We start from the raw sequence: 15,425 nt of genomic DNA, 5'->3' as shown, positions 1-15,425 counted from the left end.
ACCATGTTTGCCAGCGGATACAGTAGGTGAAGTGGTAAAATTATGGGCCTATCAAAAATACTTACGCTTCCTGTAATATGATATTAAGTTTAATATTTTTATAACCTTCACTGAATTCTAATTTCACTAAAGTAGCAAGCACACTTGCATTTGCAGTTCAATTATGCACATTGGTTGCCTGTGTACCAAGCAAATTAGAAATGCAAAATATCTTGTGTTGGGAGGGGCATTGAAAAGAGTCATTAAAGATACCAATATTTAGGTACAGATATACTTACTAAGTGTACCCTGGGAATTGAAAATGGATTACGGACAAACAAACACAAATCTTCTGGTGTCTGAATCTGTATTTTAAATTAAAATTCAAAGAATTAAGGAGCAGCATTCATTCCTGACATATAGCCCTTTTCAGCACTTATTTCAATCACGTTTATAGCATGAAGTTCTTCCAGTAAAATCCTGAGGACAGACAATGAATATCAGCAGCTTTTCTTGGATGGAAACATTGGTCAATTAATGTAATTGGGTAGTATTGCGATTGATAATTAATCCTTTTAAGATTTTGCTGACTCGGTTTAATGGAGCTGCTTTCTTGGCCCTGGCCAGCCAGCCAACCTCGGCTGCAGCTTTTAGGTGATTAGCACCAGAGTGAGTATAAGTGTGCTGCCTTTAAAGAGAGAAGTCAGGCATCCATCTGTCAAGTGCTGATAGGTGTGAGCTAAATTTGGGGAAGGGGTTGGATGTCTTCACTACAACATTATGGTTTGATCATTTGCTTTGAAACTGAAGGCTCTGATAAGAGAAACATTTTATAAATGGTTTTCATGAACCAGGTTTATTACTCTCAGATAAGAACAGCTCACATCCATACTTAAAAGGTATCTTTAATCTTTTTCATCACATGAGATTCTGGTTTTATAAAAAAAATTACAAAAATTTAGCTTAATTGTGCTTTTGAAAATGTTTTTAAAGTTTACTATAATATTTAAGTTTCTTAAGAAGAATTCTGTTTCACTTTTTGTGAATATGACACAATTTATTTATTTCTTTACAACTTCAAAGGTCAACAGGACTTTCTAAGTGCATTCAGTACCCCTTACTTAGCTGAAGATAACGTCAGTTCTGCAGCGTGACAGCAGAGTAAAAACTATGCAGAACTTCAGGGCGTGCAGAGTCGTGTTCTTTTCACTTGTTACAGTTCTCTGTGTATTTATACACTTGGGGATCCCCAGTCTTGACTCCTTTTTAGACCCACTGTTAACCAGTCGCAGGCCAGAAGGAAGGGAAAGGGCAATGAGAGGTAGCCCCAGTGGGGGACTGGTCAGGAACACCACAGAGAGCAAGGGGGAAGAGTTCAGAAATAACAGAAGGGACCTGGAATTACTTAACCCTCAGGGTAGACCCTTGTCCATATTCTAAATGATGAGTTTTAAGAGACCTGATTTGTAGGTCTTTTTAAGGTTTAATGTATAAGGGGTGTTCATGTGCACAGCACAAGAGTGATCAGGAAAAGGCTGTATTATATCCCATTATACAGCATTATGGGAGACAGGGACTATGTTGGAGTTTTATAAAAATTGTATATTTTTAAAGATATTTATGATAAAAGAGGAAACGAGGCTTGTTCATTGACCAATGCCTGTGTATGGCTCACCTCATGTTCCAGTGACACTGGGTGCGTTTGTGTTAGTCTGCACAGATAAATTAATCAGACTATGAGGAGCTGGTTACCTAAGACAGGCTATACTGAGCTGGAAAAGACACAAAGACAATTCAGTGTTAACTTATTTATAAATAGAACAAATCAATTATTTACCTGCTAGACTCATAGTTCCATCATGGGTTCCTGGATAGGCAGAGATCCAGGAAAGTAGTGATGTTTTCAGCATTTTGAGAATCCTAAAGGAAATGATGGATGTACTCATGATAGGGGAACACAGTGTGACCAGAATGCTGAGCCGCTTCACTGCAGGCTGGAACTAGGTTACCTCATTGTGATAACACTAGTTAGTTTAAGCTGATCATGAGTTCTGGTTTGTCTTTATTACTTTAAAACAGTGGAGTAGTGACTTTATTATTACCCCATAAATGCAAGTTTGGTAGAGAGCAGTCTTTTGATATGCAAGCTTCATGAAGGGAAAGAGAAAAGACAGTGGTGACAAGAAGAATGGAAACTGTGTGTCTTAAACTGTGGGGTAGGGTAGTAAGTGGCTCTAGGCATTAGGAGAGAGGAGAAGCTGACTGGTTGGGGTTAGAGATGGCTCCTCTCTTTACGCTCCACGGAGATTTCTAGAGGGAGCATGATTCTGGAATGCTTTGAATGTTGAAAGGGAAGGTACATGTTGATTAACTAATAAAAAACTGCAGGTTAGTACCTGGAATGTGAGATATCAAAATATGAAGTCCTGTTCTTGGGCAAATTGGATAGAAAAAGCAAACATGTAGGAAGGAGCTTAGGAGTCCAAGTATCAAACAGTGTCCATGGATAGAATAAGGTCCTGCAATAAGAACAAGGGTGCGAGATGGCATTCCAGTGGAGCTGTAATGTTGGAGATGCAGTGTATGTAGCATGTGTTCTCCAGGTGCGCTTCCTGGACCAGTAGTACTGACCTCTGCTGGGAACGTGTTAAGAGTTGCATATTCTCACTCCCACTCCAGACACGTTGAGTTAGAAACTCTGGAGGTCGGGTCATGCCAGCAAGCACTACAGGTGACTCCGATGCATGCTGAAACTGGGATTCCTCCTTAAAAGTCAATAGTGGGTTAGACCCCACAAGGTGTGGTTTATTGAGATGTGAGTAGGGGAACATGCTAGGTAGGGTCAACATGATAAGAGGAGACTTTGGTAATGACAGAACTCCTGGGTATGGAGGTGGAGCCAGCACCGTGTGCACACCTGTTGGACACACAACAGGTGGGGCCTGTTGTTCATTCACACCAAGAGATTTGAGAACCAGACTGAAGAGTTGAATTGATTCTCTTTACCTGTGAAATAGGAGGTTTTTGATCTGAGGAATGTCGTGATGGCGATTGTTTAGGGGGAGAGTACATTTGTAGGGGTTAAAGGGACTGTGTAACTCGGGTAACTTGGTTGGGAGAGAAACTGGGAGAAACTGGAAAGGTCTCTGAGTTGCAGAGTGGATGTCAGTGGAGGCCTGAGCTGAGATTGGTCATGTAAAACAAGGAGAGAGACAGTTTGAAGATAAGATTCTGAGATTATATAATAATAATAATAATAAAGCACACGTTGTGGTGCTTGTTAGACTTTCATTCATTAGCTCTGTTACCGTTATAGTGCAGATGAAAATCATCTGTGACTTGCTTGGGTTCTCATAGGAAGCTTTTATGCTGCATTTAATCAAGTCATCATTTCTCAGGAGGGTGGGGTGTGTGTGTGTGTGTGTGTATGTATGTATACTAGCATATATTTTACATTTCTTCTCTTTTGAAGAAAGATCTTATTGATCCAATATCTTATGACTCCTAAAGGCCCTTTCTTAACAAGATACCACTTTTGCAATCTGTGATACAGCAGACATCGTATCACAAAGTGTTAATGTTGGTGAGTGGTGACCGGGTCTCCAAGCTGTCTCCTAGTAACAGGCTTGTTTTTAATGTAGTATCAGCAGATACATTTTAAAAGTAGGATAGATGGTTCATTTAAGAGGGTTTTATCATCAGTGTCTCTGGTATTCAAGTGAAATAAATTAAGTTAATGGGAAGCTCTTTTATAGCCTGTCATGGAAAAAGTACATAATTTCTGTCACAATTTGCATGAACGGAGCTGAAAGAACAAACGATTAACAGCATTTATTCTGTCATGTTCTCATAAAGTTCCAGCTAATAGGGTAAGCAAATAGAATTTGACATGAGAGGATAGTGGCTGAGAAATACAAACTTTGGGGCATGGGTTGGAGGCTTTTAAGCAGGACGCAGATACTGAGGCAGTGGGGTTTATGAAGTGTCACAAAGTCTGAGCAGCCACTGCACCTCCACACTCTTGCTGATTTGGGAGCCCAGAAGGAAAGGAGAGCTGGTAGGTGGCAACACCTTCTTTTCTGCTTGCTGCTGAAGGCTGAAGGAATGTTGTTGCCATGGGTGGTAGTGGGGGGGGGGGGGAATAGTACCCACCTTACCCCCTCAGCCTCCTGGAAGTTCACCAGCAGTTCAGCATTTTCAACTTTCACCAGCCTCCCCAGCACACTGAGCACCCAAGTTCATATTTCACAAGTGCCTGCCTTTGCAGAAGGGATATTTGACCTGCCACTGGGTTGTCTCCAGTGCTTCCTTAAGATGATTATTGCTGACCACCCTTACCCACTTGCTTATGTTCTTGTTTAACTTGGAGGTCTAAATGTAAGTCTTATGTTCTCACACGTCTTCCAGATTACACTGGGGTGACTTGGCAGGTAGGGTACTCTAGCCTAGAGTTGTGCTGATGACGTCTGTAGGGTCCACAGGCACTAGTGAATCTCAAGCAGCATCTTTTGCAGAGGTGGAGGGAGCAATTGCAAGGAGGTTTGGTTAGAGGAGCACAGGGAACTCTGTCCCCTCCCTGTAACGGACATGTACACTTTTTTTTTTCCATTTTTTAATTTTTTATTTTTTTAAATTTTGTTTATTCATTTTAGAGTGGAGAGAGACAGACAGGGAGAGAGAGAGGAGAGAGAGACAGAGAGAGAAGGGGGGGAGGAGCTGGAAGCATCAACTCCCATATGTGCCTTGACCAGGCAAGCCCAGGGTTTCGAACCGGTGACCTCAGCATTTCCAGGTCGATGCTTTATCCACTGTGCCACCACAGGTCAGGCAACATGTACACTTCTGATGCCACCAAGTCTTGAACTCAAGGCTGGGTTTACGTGAAACTGCTTTCTCTCTTAACTGCAATTTCTCCCAAGTGCTCTACTAGACAAAGCTACCAGTGCCTTCGCTTGAGTTATTTCACCAGATCATTCTTCTCCTGCAGAGCCTGCAGGGCAGGTTGAGCAGTGATGGTGCTCAAATTTAGTTTCAGGACCCCTTTCTGGTTTGTAGGTTGTATCAATATTGGTCATCTTGCAGATTAAACTGAGAAAAATGTTAAAGTATTCATTTTATAATCACATAATAAATCAATTACATCCAAAAAATTAGTAAGAAGACTGATGTTACTTAACTTGTTTTGCAAATCTCTTTAATATCTGGCTTAATGGAAGACAGACTAGATTGTCCTCTCTGCTTTTGCAGTTAGTCTGTTAGAATGTGTCATTTTGATGAATGTGTGTGTGAAGGAAAACTATTTCTACCACTAAATATGTAGTTGGAAAAGGGAAAAGTATTTTTAATAGTTTTTTCAGATAATTATGGACATTATTCTTTGACACTACACCAAAACTTGGTAAGTGGCACTTCCTTCAAGTTTAGTGCAGTGTGGAATCTGAAACCGTGTCAGTGAACTGCTTGAACTTTGTTTCTCTAAAGTGCATTGGTCTCTCTTTTACTTTGATTGGATTTTGTAATATTATGTTAGCTGAGTTATACAGGTCTTCCAAATGTTGACATATTTCATTATATAACATCAAAAAATCACATTCGTTACTATTTCCACTGATCTCATTGGAAAAGTCTTTTAAGTGCTTGGGAAACTGTGAAGCTGTTGGTGACAGATATAAGTTTTCCAAGATTGTAATATTTGCTTGAAAGCCTGGATTTTATCATTGGCCACACTACTGTAAGTTGTTTTGCTTGAATGGATAGACTCACTTCATTCATTTTTGAGAAAACATCTGCCACAGACCCAGGTTTGAATAACCATGGCTTTCAAGTTCATGGTGTTCCATGAGACAGAGTCTGGCTTAGCTCCTCAGCCAGACAGCTGCATAGGAGTTTTCCCCAGACAGCAGCGTGCTTTCTGTGCTCAAGAGTATTACTTACTATGTGCTGTCCAGTGTGGAAACTTAGTAAAATTATTTCGTTGATTCGTCAAAGGTATTCTTAAGTGAAACTGGCCTTTCTAACAAAAACCACAAGTGTGTGGCAGTGCCTGATATGAAAACACCAGCATTTCAGGGCCACTCATGGTGGACCCTGGTTGGGAGTGAGCAGTTTTATCCTGTGGCTTTTGGGCCAATATCACTGAATGTCAGCGCAGTTGAAAAGGCTCATAATGTCTTGCTATTGTCATGACCACAGCTTTGACTTACTGGATTGCCCAGTGGGGGAGTCCTTGGAGTCTGTGGGTAAGCTTTTGAGAACCTATGGTGTGGAAGTCTGACTCTGGAGGCAGAGCCAATGTGGAGCACGGACTGGTTCTGTCATCAGTATGCTGCCATGGTATCCAAGTGAGGCTGTAGCCTTTCCAAGCCTTTGTCTCTTCATCTAGAAAATGAAGATGGGCTTCTTCGATGGATTGTTGTGAGGACTAAATGGCAGAACTAAAGAAATTGCCTTCTGTGCTGCCTGGTGCATAGCAGGTGCTGGTAAAGGTTGCTTCCCTTTCCTTCTTGGGACATTGGTTCCAGCCAAACAGATCTCTGGGATGTTCTCTCTTCCACTGCCTCAAGGAAAGGGAGCAGAATGGAGAGGGAGCAGCAGAGCTTTCTGGGCTGAGCACATGGGGAGGTCTTTTGTTCTCTGGACCCATCAGCTCTATGTGTGTGACCCAATGTAGTTTGAGCGTAAGAGCCAGCTTCTCTGAAAATTAGCAGTCTTCTTGTTGCTCTCATTTGCTGGGCTTTGAGCCCTTTACAGATAATCCTGGCTCAGCCTCAGAGCTCTCGTGTGGAGAAGGGTCTTTCATAGCTGGGAAACAGAGTCTCAAGGAAGAGGTTGTTCTGCTGCAAGAGCTGTGCCCTGCTGAAAATCTAAGTGTAGTGTGGGACAGTTTGCTTCTTTCCCATCAAAAAAATGGCCCTGGCCGGTTGGCTCAGCGGTAGAGCGTCAGCCCAGCGTGTGGAAGTTCCGGGATCAGCTCCCGGCCAGGGCACACAGGAGAAGCACTCATCTGCTTCTCCACCCTTCCCCCTCTCTTTCCTCTCTCTCTCTCTTCTCTCTCTCTCTTTCTCTCTTCCCCTCCCACAGCCAAGGCTCCATTGGAGCAATGTTGTCCCGGGCACTGAGGATGGCTCCATGGCCTCTGCCTCAGATGCTTGGATGGCACAGATTGCAGCCAAGCAACACCACAGAGGGGCTGAGCATCACCCCCTGGTGGGTATGCCGGGTGGATCCCGGTCAGGCGCATGCAGGAGTCTGTCTGTGTGCCCCCCCCCCCACTTCGGAAAAATACAAATAAATAAATAAAGTTGGAGCATGATTTTGTCTCAGCCAGGTGAAGCCTGAAATTCTCAAAGCCCAGTTTGCTTTAATTTTTAGAAAGAACATTAATCTGACAGTAGTTAGAAGATTGACCCAACTCCAGAAGAGGTTGACAGTTCATGTCCAAGAAGGATCACATTGACTGCTTAGTTTAGCATGTGTTACCTTCCTTGTTGCACTGGGGATGGGAGACACACTATGGGAACGTACTTTCAGAAGAAAAGTTGTGATTTTGACCTGTTGGTGGGATTCAGTGTTATGCCTGGGTGTATCATGATGTCCCAGATCTGTCTGGGAGAGTTCTTGCCAGCTCAGTGGCACCAGGTCCAGAGCCGTGACAGGACGCTTTTCCAGGAGAGAACTGTGCCTCTACACCCACACCAGCACCTTCTGAGTACCCCCCCCCCCCCGCCCGGTTGAAATGACCTTTGTTCTCTCTGCTAATGGTTACACTTCGGATCTTAGGTACTCAGGCTGAGCATCCTTATTTTAGTTGTCTTTATTGGTAGCTAGACTTGGTGTCCTATGTATACATGCCCTGAATATTAAAAGGGGTTATACACTTATTAATATTTGTCCTGAAGTCTCCCAGCAAGGTCCCCTGTAGCTCAGAGTACTCAGGATGTGAGCAACAGGAGCTTCCTGGGTGACTGTGTACACTTAAGCACTTAAATTGATGCATTGTTAGATTTTAATAGATTCTCTGTCCTCAAATAGAAAGAACCCCTGCACCCCCAAGGCAGATAGGGGATCATTGTATTTCTGTTCTCCATCGTGTGTTTCTGTAAGGTATGTAATGGTGGGCCTGGGGTGCAGGGTGGGAAGTAAGGGTCTTGAAGTAAGGGGCTGGGCTGCACTTGGTGCTTTGTGCTTTTAACATTGCGACTTGGAGCAAATCACTTTCTTTGTTGAGCTCCAGTGTCTTCATTTGTAAACTCAGTCGTAGGACACTTGCCCTTTATCTGCTGTAGGGAGGGGTTGATTGTGAGGCTTCAGAGGAAGAACCTGGGAAGCCCTAAGATAGGGCTCAAGGGCAAGAGAACACTGATGAGCGTCCAGAGTCAAGGTTGTGGAGACCCTGCAGTTGGAGGAGGAAAGAGCTTGCCCATTTCCTCTTGGTGGCTGTGAGCCTTGGCTCTTGAGGCATACCACCTGCATTTGAGTGCTTGCTTCTCTACAGTGACCTTTTTGTGCTTCAGTTTTGTCATCTGAAAATAGGTGTCAAAATAACCTTCACAACAGTACCTGTCCAGTAAGGATTAAGTGGATGATAATAGGCCTAAAGTTCCTGGCCAGGTATCTCAGTTGTTTAGAAAGTTGTCCTGAAACACCAAGGTGGCGGGTTCCATCCCAAGTCAGGGGACATACAAGAATAAACCAATAAATGCATAAATGAGTGGAACAACAACTCAATGTTTCCCTCCTTTCCTCCTTCCCTCCATCCCTTTCTCCCTCACTCTCTTTCTTACTAAAATCAATACATTAAAAAATATTTTAAAAGCAATAATAGGCCTAAAGTAGAGCCTGGTTTTTTCTGACACACAGGGAATGCTCTGTCCACATTAGCTCTTATTATTGTCAGGACTACAGTAGGCTCTTCCTGCATGCGAAAATGTTGTTTCAGAGACCTAACTAGATACATGGTTTATCCAAAGTCTTGTAACAAATGCCATATTTTAAAGGAGCTGTCCTTTAACAGGGGGCGATCCTAAGGAAGCAGTCAGAGCGTGGCTGCCTCCCTCAGTGTAGTGGGTGTTGCTCTCCAAAGGGGCCTTTATGTGAAATTTCTCCAGAGCAGTGGTCGGCAAACGCATTAGTCAGCAGAACCAAATATCAACAGTACAACGATTGAAATTTCTTTTGAGAGCCAAATTTTTTAAACTTAAACTATATAGGAAGGTACATTCATTATCAAAGTAGCGCCACACGTGGTATTTTGTGGAAGAGCCACACTCAAGGGGCCCAAGAGCCGCACGTGGCTCGCGAGCCACGGTTTGCCAACCAGGGCGGTCCTTCTGGAGAGAAGGGGTGTGAGCTGGCCGTTTTCTCCAGGCTATGAGTGCTGCTTGTGAAAATGTTATAACATTTTATTGGCAAAACTGTATTTCAAGTATTACCTTGATTGATTACCTTGCTGTGGGAAATAGGACGGGAGAAAAGCAACAGTAGTTCCTTACAGGTCTTGGATTATTCTGTTTCAGTTTCTAAAGAGAGTGTTTAAGTATGTGTTCTTGAGTAGAACAGGCACGTGGTATGTCTGCCTGTTTCTGTGGGAGACCTGGTGTCAGGTTTGCCGTCGGTGCACTAGGATTCAGAAGACCTGGGGCCCAGCTCTGCTACTCCTGCTGTGCAACCTCGGGCAAGTCACCTAACTTTTCTGGACCTCAGGTTTGAGACCTGAGAAGTGGAGAAGATGCTGGTCATCTTGCCCTGCTCACTTCATTCAGGGCATCATGAGGCTCCGATGAGAGAACCCGGGTAATTGCTTTACAACCAAAATACAAGTATTAACAAATGGGTGCTGGTAACCAAGCTCTGACCCTCCTAATGAAATATTTTCTTTCTTAGTGATGTTACAGCCTTTCGATTATGATCCCAATGAGAAAAGTAAACACAAGTTTATGGTTCAGTCTATGTTTGCGCCAACTGACACTTCTGATATGGAAGCAGTAGTAAGTACTGAATGCTTCTTACTTTTTCAGTAATTCAGTGAGTAGGTACAGAATCATGGGTGCATGCGTTTCAAAATAAAGGGGAATGGTGTTTCCAGGGAGGTTTGTACCCTACCTTTGTTTTTCTAAAACTTTGATTTTAACATTTTATGTAACTCTCCAGAATCCTACTCTTTTCTGACTTTTCTATCTCAGTTTGCCTCAGCACTTCCTTGTTCTGATAGATTTATCGTGAATGGTTTGTGGGTTCTCTCTCCCCTCATCCTGGGTCCCACTGAAAAGGGCATGGCTCATTACCATGTCTCTCCTGTCCCTCCAGAACTCAGGGGGGTGTGAGAGAGCTGAATACTAAATGTCCTCAGACCTTAAGAGGTCTGTTTTTGTTTTTTTAACTTGATTTTGGAAAGCATGATTCTTCTTCTTTCTTCTTCTTCTTCTATTATTATTATTATTATTATTCAAGATTCCTTTATTTTTTTCTGCTTAAATACTTGTTTAACTCTAATTTTGGTAAAAATAAGATGACTTCATTTTTATAAAATAAATAAATAAACTATATTATTATTGATTTTTATGGAAAAAGAGTATAATGGAAATTCCAGAGTAAGCTTGTTCCACATTTGAATAAATGCGAGGGCCTTCTGGTGCTGGGAGTGATTGCAGTGTACAGAGCAGCTTCATGGTCCACAGCCCAGCCAGGCAGATGGCGGGGCCTCACAGCTTGGAAGAGGAAGGCGGGGTTGCCTCAGCGTTTCCATCACTCTCCAGCCTGCCAACCCAAACAAGGGGACTGAAGTCATCCAGGGAATGCCTGCCTGTGCATTTGACTTAGCAGTGACTCACACTACCTGTGGCTTCTCTCACAGTTTAGTTCTAAGGGCTGTTCTATGTACAGCTACTTTTGTGTCCCAGTGTTACCACACAGCCTTTTTCTCTCATCTTGGAAAAGTCAACTGACCATCTTCATGGTGTTTAACTTTTGAGCAGTAAATGAAGGATAAGCCACTATTTGGGGGTTTCAGAGAGATCGGTGATAATGAACCATCTTCCTTTTCATAAGAACAATTATTGAGGCATTCACTACTTTCCCTTTTACTTCCTAGAACACGATGTGTCATTTCATGTTAATCTGTGTGATCAAGGAAATGTATGGCAAATATGAAACATGGAATATCTGAGAATATGTTCTGTGGCTTTTGCTGCATGGCTTACCAAAGAGAGCATGGGCTTGGGTATCTTGGCTGTGAAGCTGAGGTCTGCCTTTTACTAACATGTGGCCTTGGGCGGTTTTCATGAACTCTGCTGTGGGTTTGGTCACCTGTAGCAGGGGCTGTTGGCCTCGTTGACATGTGGGATTCCATGTGTTCTGTGTAAAGCACCTGGCAGTGTCCGACACTGTTTTACCTGCTGTCACAGACCTGACACTCTCTACCGCAAAGGTGGCTCTTACTTCTTCATATGACAATTTACATGACAGTTTAAAAGATGTTCATACAAATTGCACATTATAGGAATTTTAGAAATACAAAAATGAGAAGTTACCTGTAATTTGTTTATACTTTAACCACTATTAATGAATGAGAGCCTTGTGCTTTTTCTTTCTTTTAAGTTTCCTCTTTCTATTTTGATATACAGAAAGTTGGGGAAAATGGTACAGTAACCACTCATATCATCTTTACCTAGATTCACCACTTAACATTTTGCCACATTTGCCATAAACTTTCTCTTTTAGTGTAAGATGCACTTCTCCCTAAATGCTTCAGAACAAGGCCAGTCTCTTAACAACCACAGTGCTATTATCACAGCTGAGGAATTAACATTAATAATCTTACCTAACAGAGAAACCCACATCACAGTGTTTTTCAGTTGTTCCCCAAATGGCCTTTAGTTCTTATTCTGGTGGAGTAGCTGGACCATTTTTTTATTTCGTGACTTTGAATTTTTTAGAGTCCAGGCCAAGTTAACTTGTAGAATGTCCCCCTTTCTGGATTTGTCCAGTTATTTCCTCATGACTAAATTTAGGTTAAATGTTTTATGGCAAGAATTTCATAGGTGGTGTCAGGTATGCATCACATCAGAAAGCATTTAATGCTGATTGTCCCTCTATTAGTGACCTGTGTTTGATGACTTGGTTAAGATGGTGATGGCCAACTCTCTCTAGTGTCAAAGCACATTTACCCCTTGTGATTAATACTAGGGAGTCTGCAATCCTCAGTGTAAGTGGATACTTGGAGGCCACGTGAATATCTGTCCTGCTTGCCAGCAGACTTCCTCCCCATGGTTTTAGTGTGCAGTGATGCTCCCTGCCTGGTGCTCTCTGACACACGTGTGCATGTGTGCACAGGAGCACACTCAGAATGTTGTCTTCAGCATCTTCACTGAATGCTCTGTGGATTTCCCCCATGTCATCAAATACTCTCCAATGTCATCTTACTGGCATGCTGTTCCATTGGGTGGATATGCCATAACTTACTGGGCAGGTCCTTATTGTTCACGCACTTGTAGTTTCCCATATTTGGTTCTTGGTACCAGTGTTGCTCTAGCTGCCTCCTGCATGGTCCTGGGGTAGGGGTGGGGGAGTTTGTTCCTTCTCTATATTATAACTTGCCTGCTATGCTGGTCTGCAGTTCTCAGAACACGCTTATCCTCTACTCCTAAAAGGAGGAGTAAACCAGGAGTGCATCATCCCAGAACGGATTTAGCCCAGAAGTTGTTCGCACCAATAGACAGGAGGGAGGAGGGCGGAGGGAGGAGAGAGAGACCGAGTAGGGCTTGCTAGTTCATGTGCTCTGTTGGTAGCTGGCAGTATGGTTCTACACCCAGACCGAGATGGGACATGCTTGCTCTAAGGGGGTGTGCCCTGTAAAGGAGGTGTATTTTCTTAAGGAAAGCCAAAGTTAGCCTTGGCCGTCCAGACTTGAGTGCTGGTCCTCTCTGTCCCGTGTGCTTCCTGCAGACTAGCAACAGGGGGTATGGGGGGTGGGCCGGTTGACTTTGAGGAGTCAGGCAGCAAGACTGGGATTTGTGAAGTGTAATAAATATTCAGGAAAGCTAGTGTATTTAATCTTGTCATGTTGAAAATATTGAAATCTCAGCAGACTTAAGTTCTTTATTTGATATACATCAGGGCTTTCTCATTAAGAGTATTTTTCTGAAATTGTCAGTTATAGGCAGAAAATTATTCTTCCAGCAGCTTTATAATATCCTGATTATTAAATTTAAATTGTTTTAGTGGAAGGAGGCAAAACCCGAAGACCTTATGGATTCAAAACTTAGATGTGTGTTTGAATTGCCAGCAGAAAATGATAAACCTGTAAGTATGTTTCTAGTTAACAGTAATTGAATGTTGCAAGCTGATACTTATTTGCATACCATCTCCTGCAAAACCAAGATTTAAGTTGGCAAATTATTTTCCTCTTTCTGATGTATGAAGAAAAAAATAAGCTGAAGTCGACAAATAAGTGGGCCCTCATGGAATCAGCCTTTGAAAGACTTGCAGAAAGGCAACTAATTGAAACAATTCCTTCCCCTTGCAAAGTACAACCTGTTGGCTGTTGAAATGTTATAAATCCCAAAGAGCGTCTTTGACTTGGTAAAGTTGTAGGTCGCTATTAAACATGGGGTTAGACTAAAATAGGGAGTAATTTGCCATTTATCGTGGTGCTTGACAGACAGGTGATAAGCACACAGGGCCTGTTGTTCGAGTCCGGCCTGCAGGTTCCCAGTCTGCTCTTTCTCTCATCCCCAGCTCCTGCTTCTGTCAAGACTGCTTCCAGAGGGGGAGTTCTTAGCCTCAGACTGTTGGCAGTCGGGCCCCATACTCTACTGTGGGGATGTCCTGGGCCTTGTAGGACGCCTGATCTCTACCCACTAGATCAGGCCTGGCCAACAGTTTTTGCCCCTGGGCCAGATTAGAGAGAAAACTTTTTTCACGGGCCAGATGAAATATTAAAATTAAAAAATGTTAAATACAAAAATGATTCATTTAAGTAAACAAAATTTTATTATGTAATTTGTTTATGAATAAATGTGAGTGAAAAATTTTAATATATAATATTTTAATAAAAATATTTTTAAATAAAAATATAATTACATATCGTATAAATATCCAAACTATATCACAATCAATCAAAACAATATTTAATTAATAGAATGAATTTGAAGGGGTTATATTGCAAGAAAAACAATTATTTCGTTTTACAAACAGCCTGGACACTGCAGCTATTGTCTGTGCTACAATGCCACTTGATTCAGCACATTTGACCACAAAAATAATCATTGTTTGACCTTGGGTGCGCACTGGCAAACTCCACCTAAAAGAATGTGGGTTTCACATCGCCGCTAAACGTCAAACAGTCCATATCGAGAGAGATGAGTACAAAAGTTATAAAATTTTATAATGGAATTTTTTTAAAAAATAAAGAAGTATCGCGAATCTATTTGACCAATTACTGGAAGTTAACCCTAGATTAGTCACATGCGGAATTCTTTTCCACGTATCCCTATCTTCTTAAATATCTCGATTTCCAATAATCAAAGATGCTTCCGCTTCTGAGTAGCTGAGATTTTAAAGTAGCGGAGAATATTAAAAATTTAATCGCAGCCGCATAAACTCATGTGGGCCAGATGTGGCCTGTGGTCCGTATGTTGGCCATGCCTACACTAGATACTGGTAGCACCCCTTTGTTGTGACAACTAAAAATGTTTCTGACATTGCCAAATGTGCCATGGGGGGCACAGTTGCTCCCCATTGAGAACTTCCTGTGCTGTCTGAGGGGTTGAGTCCAAGGGCAGGCCTGGCCTGGCCCTCACTTGTGACTAGATGAAGACAGAAGACTGAAATGATAGTATTGACTTCCTTCAACCTAGTCAGAAAAACTTAAATTGTATTAAAAATACAATTTGAAGCATAGGCAGAGTATTAGCTACCCTGACTGTGACTGTTAATATCTGGACTTGGGAGATCGAAGTGCTCCCAGACCTTCTATGAACATTATCCGTGCTGACCTCCAGAAACACGGTGCATTTGTGCCAAAAATACTTTGTAAGTTCCTTCCGCTCAGTCATTGACTATCATTATTCTTTTACTTTGAATTGCACGTTATGCCGTGGGAAGATCAGTTTTGGGAGTTGTATACTGGTCCCAGCTCTGTGATACGTTAGCTTTGTAGTTCGAGGCCTTGCCTTTTGGGCCTCACTCTTCTCACCTGGACAATAAAGGGTAGAAATAGGTAACCAGGTCCGTAAAGCTAAATGAGTAATTCTCGGTTTGCTACATAGAACCCCCACCCCACCCCAGGGAAGTGATCCTCAGTTACTTTATTTGCCCCAGCCCACCTGAGCCTCCATGCCCCACCCTGACTGACGCATTCCTAGTCAGTCTTCAGATGAAGTGGTCACACAGCGGAAATGCTGGAGTGCAGCTTCCCCAGACTGAAACCCTGCGGACACTGCTTTCAC

General features: G+C 42.6%; 1 protein-coding gene across 2 annotated transcripts in view; it reads left to right on the top strand.

Moving 5' to 3' along the window:
* VAPB (VAMP associated protein B and C) overlaps window positions 1–15,425 on the top strand; it is a 67,106-nt gene that overhangs the window by 40,402 nt on the left and 11,279 nt on the right. For both annotated transcript variants that reach the window (XR_010726309.1, XM_066237971.1), the window contains exons 3-4: window positions 9,862–9,965; window positions 13,198–13,278. Coding sequence is in view for 1 of the 2 variants with exons in the window: in XM_066237971.1 (XP_066094068.1) it covers window positions 9,862–9,965; window positions 13,198–13,278 (185 nt within the window). In the remaining variant the exon portion in view is untranslated. The remainder of the gene's footprint in view (window positions 1–9,861; window positions 9,966–13,197; window positions 13,279–15,425) is intronic.

Source organism: Saccopteryx bilineata, chromosome 6, assembly GCF_036850765.1.
Source record: "Saccopteryx bilineata isolate mSacBil1 chromosome 6, mSacBil1_pri_phased_curated, whole genome shotgun sequence".
Classification (NCBI taxonomy): domain Eukaryota; kingdom Metazoa; phylum Chordata; class Mammalia; order Chiroptera; family Emballonuridae; genus Saccopteryx; species Saccopteryx bilineata.
This window is presented reverse-complemented; position numbering and strand designations above follow the sequence as displayed.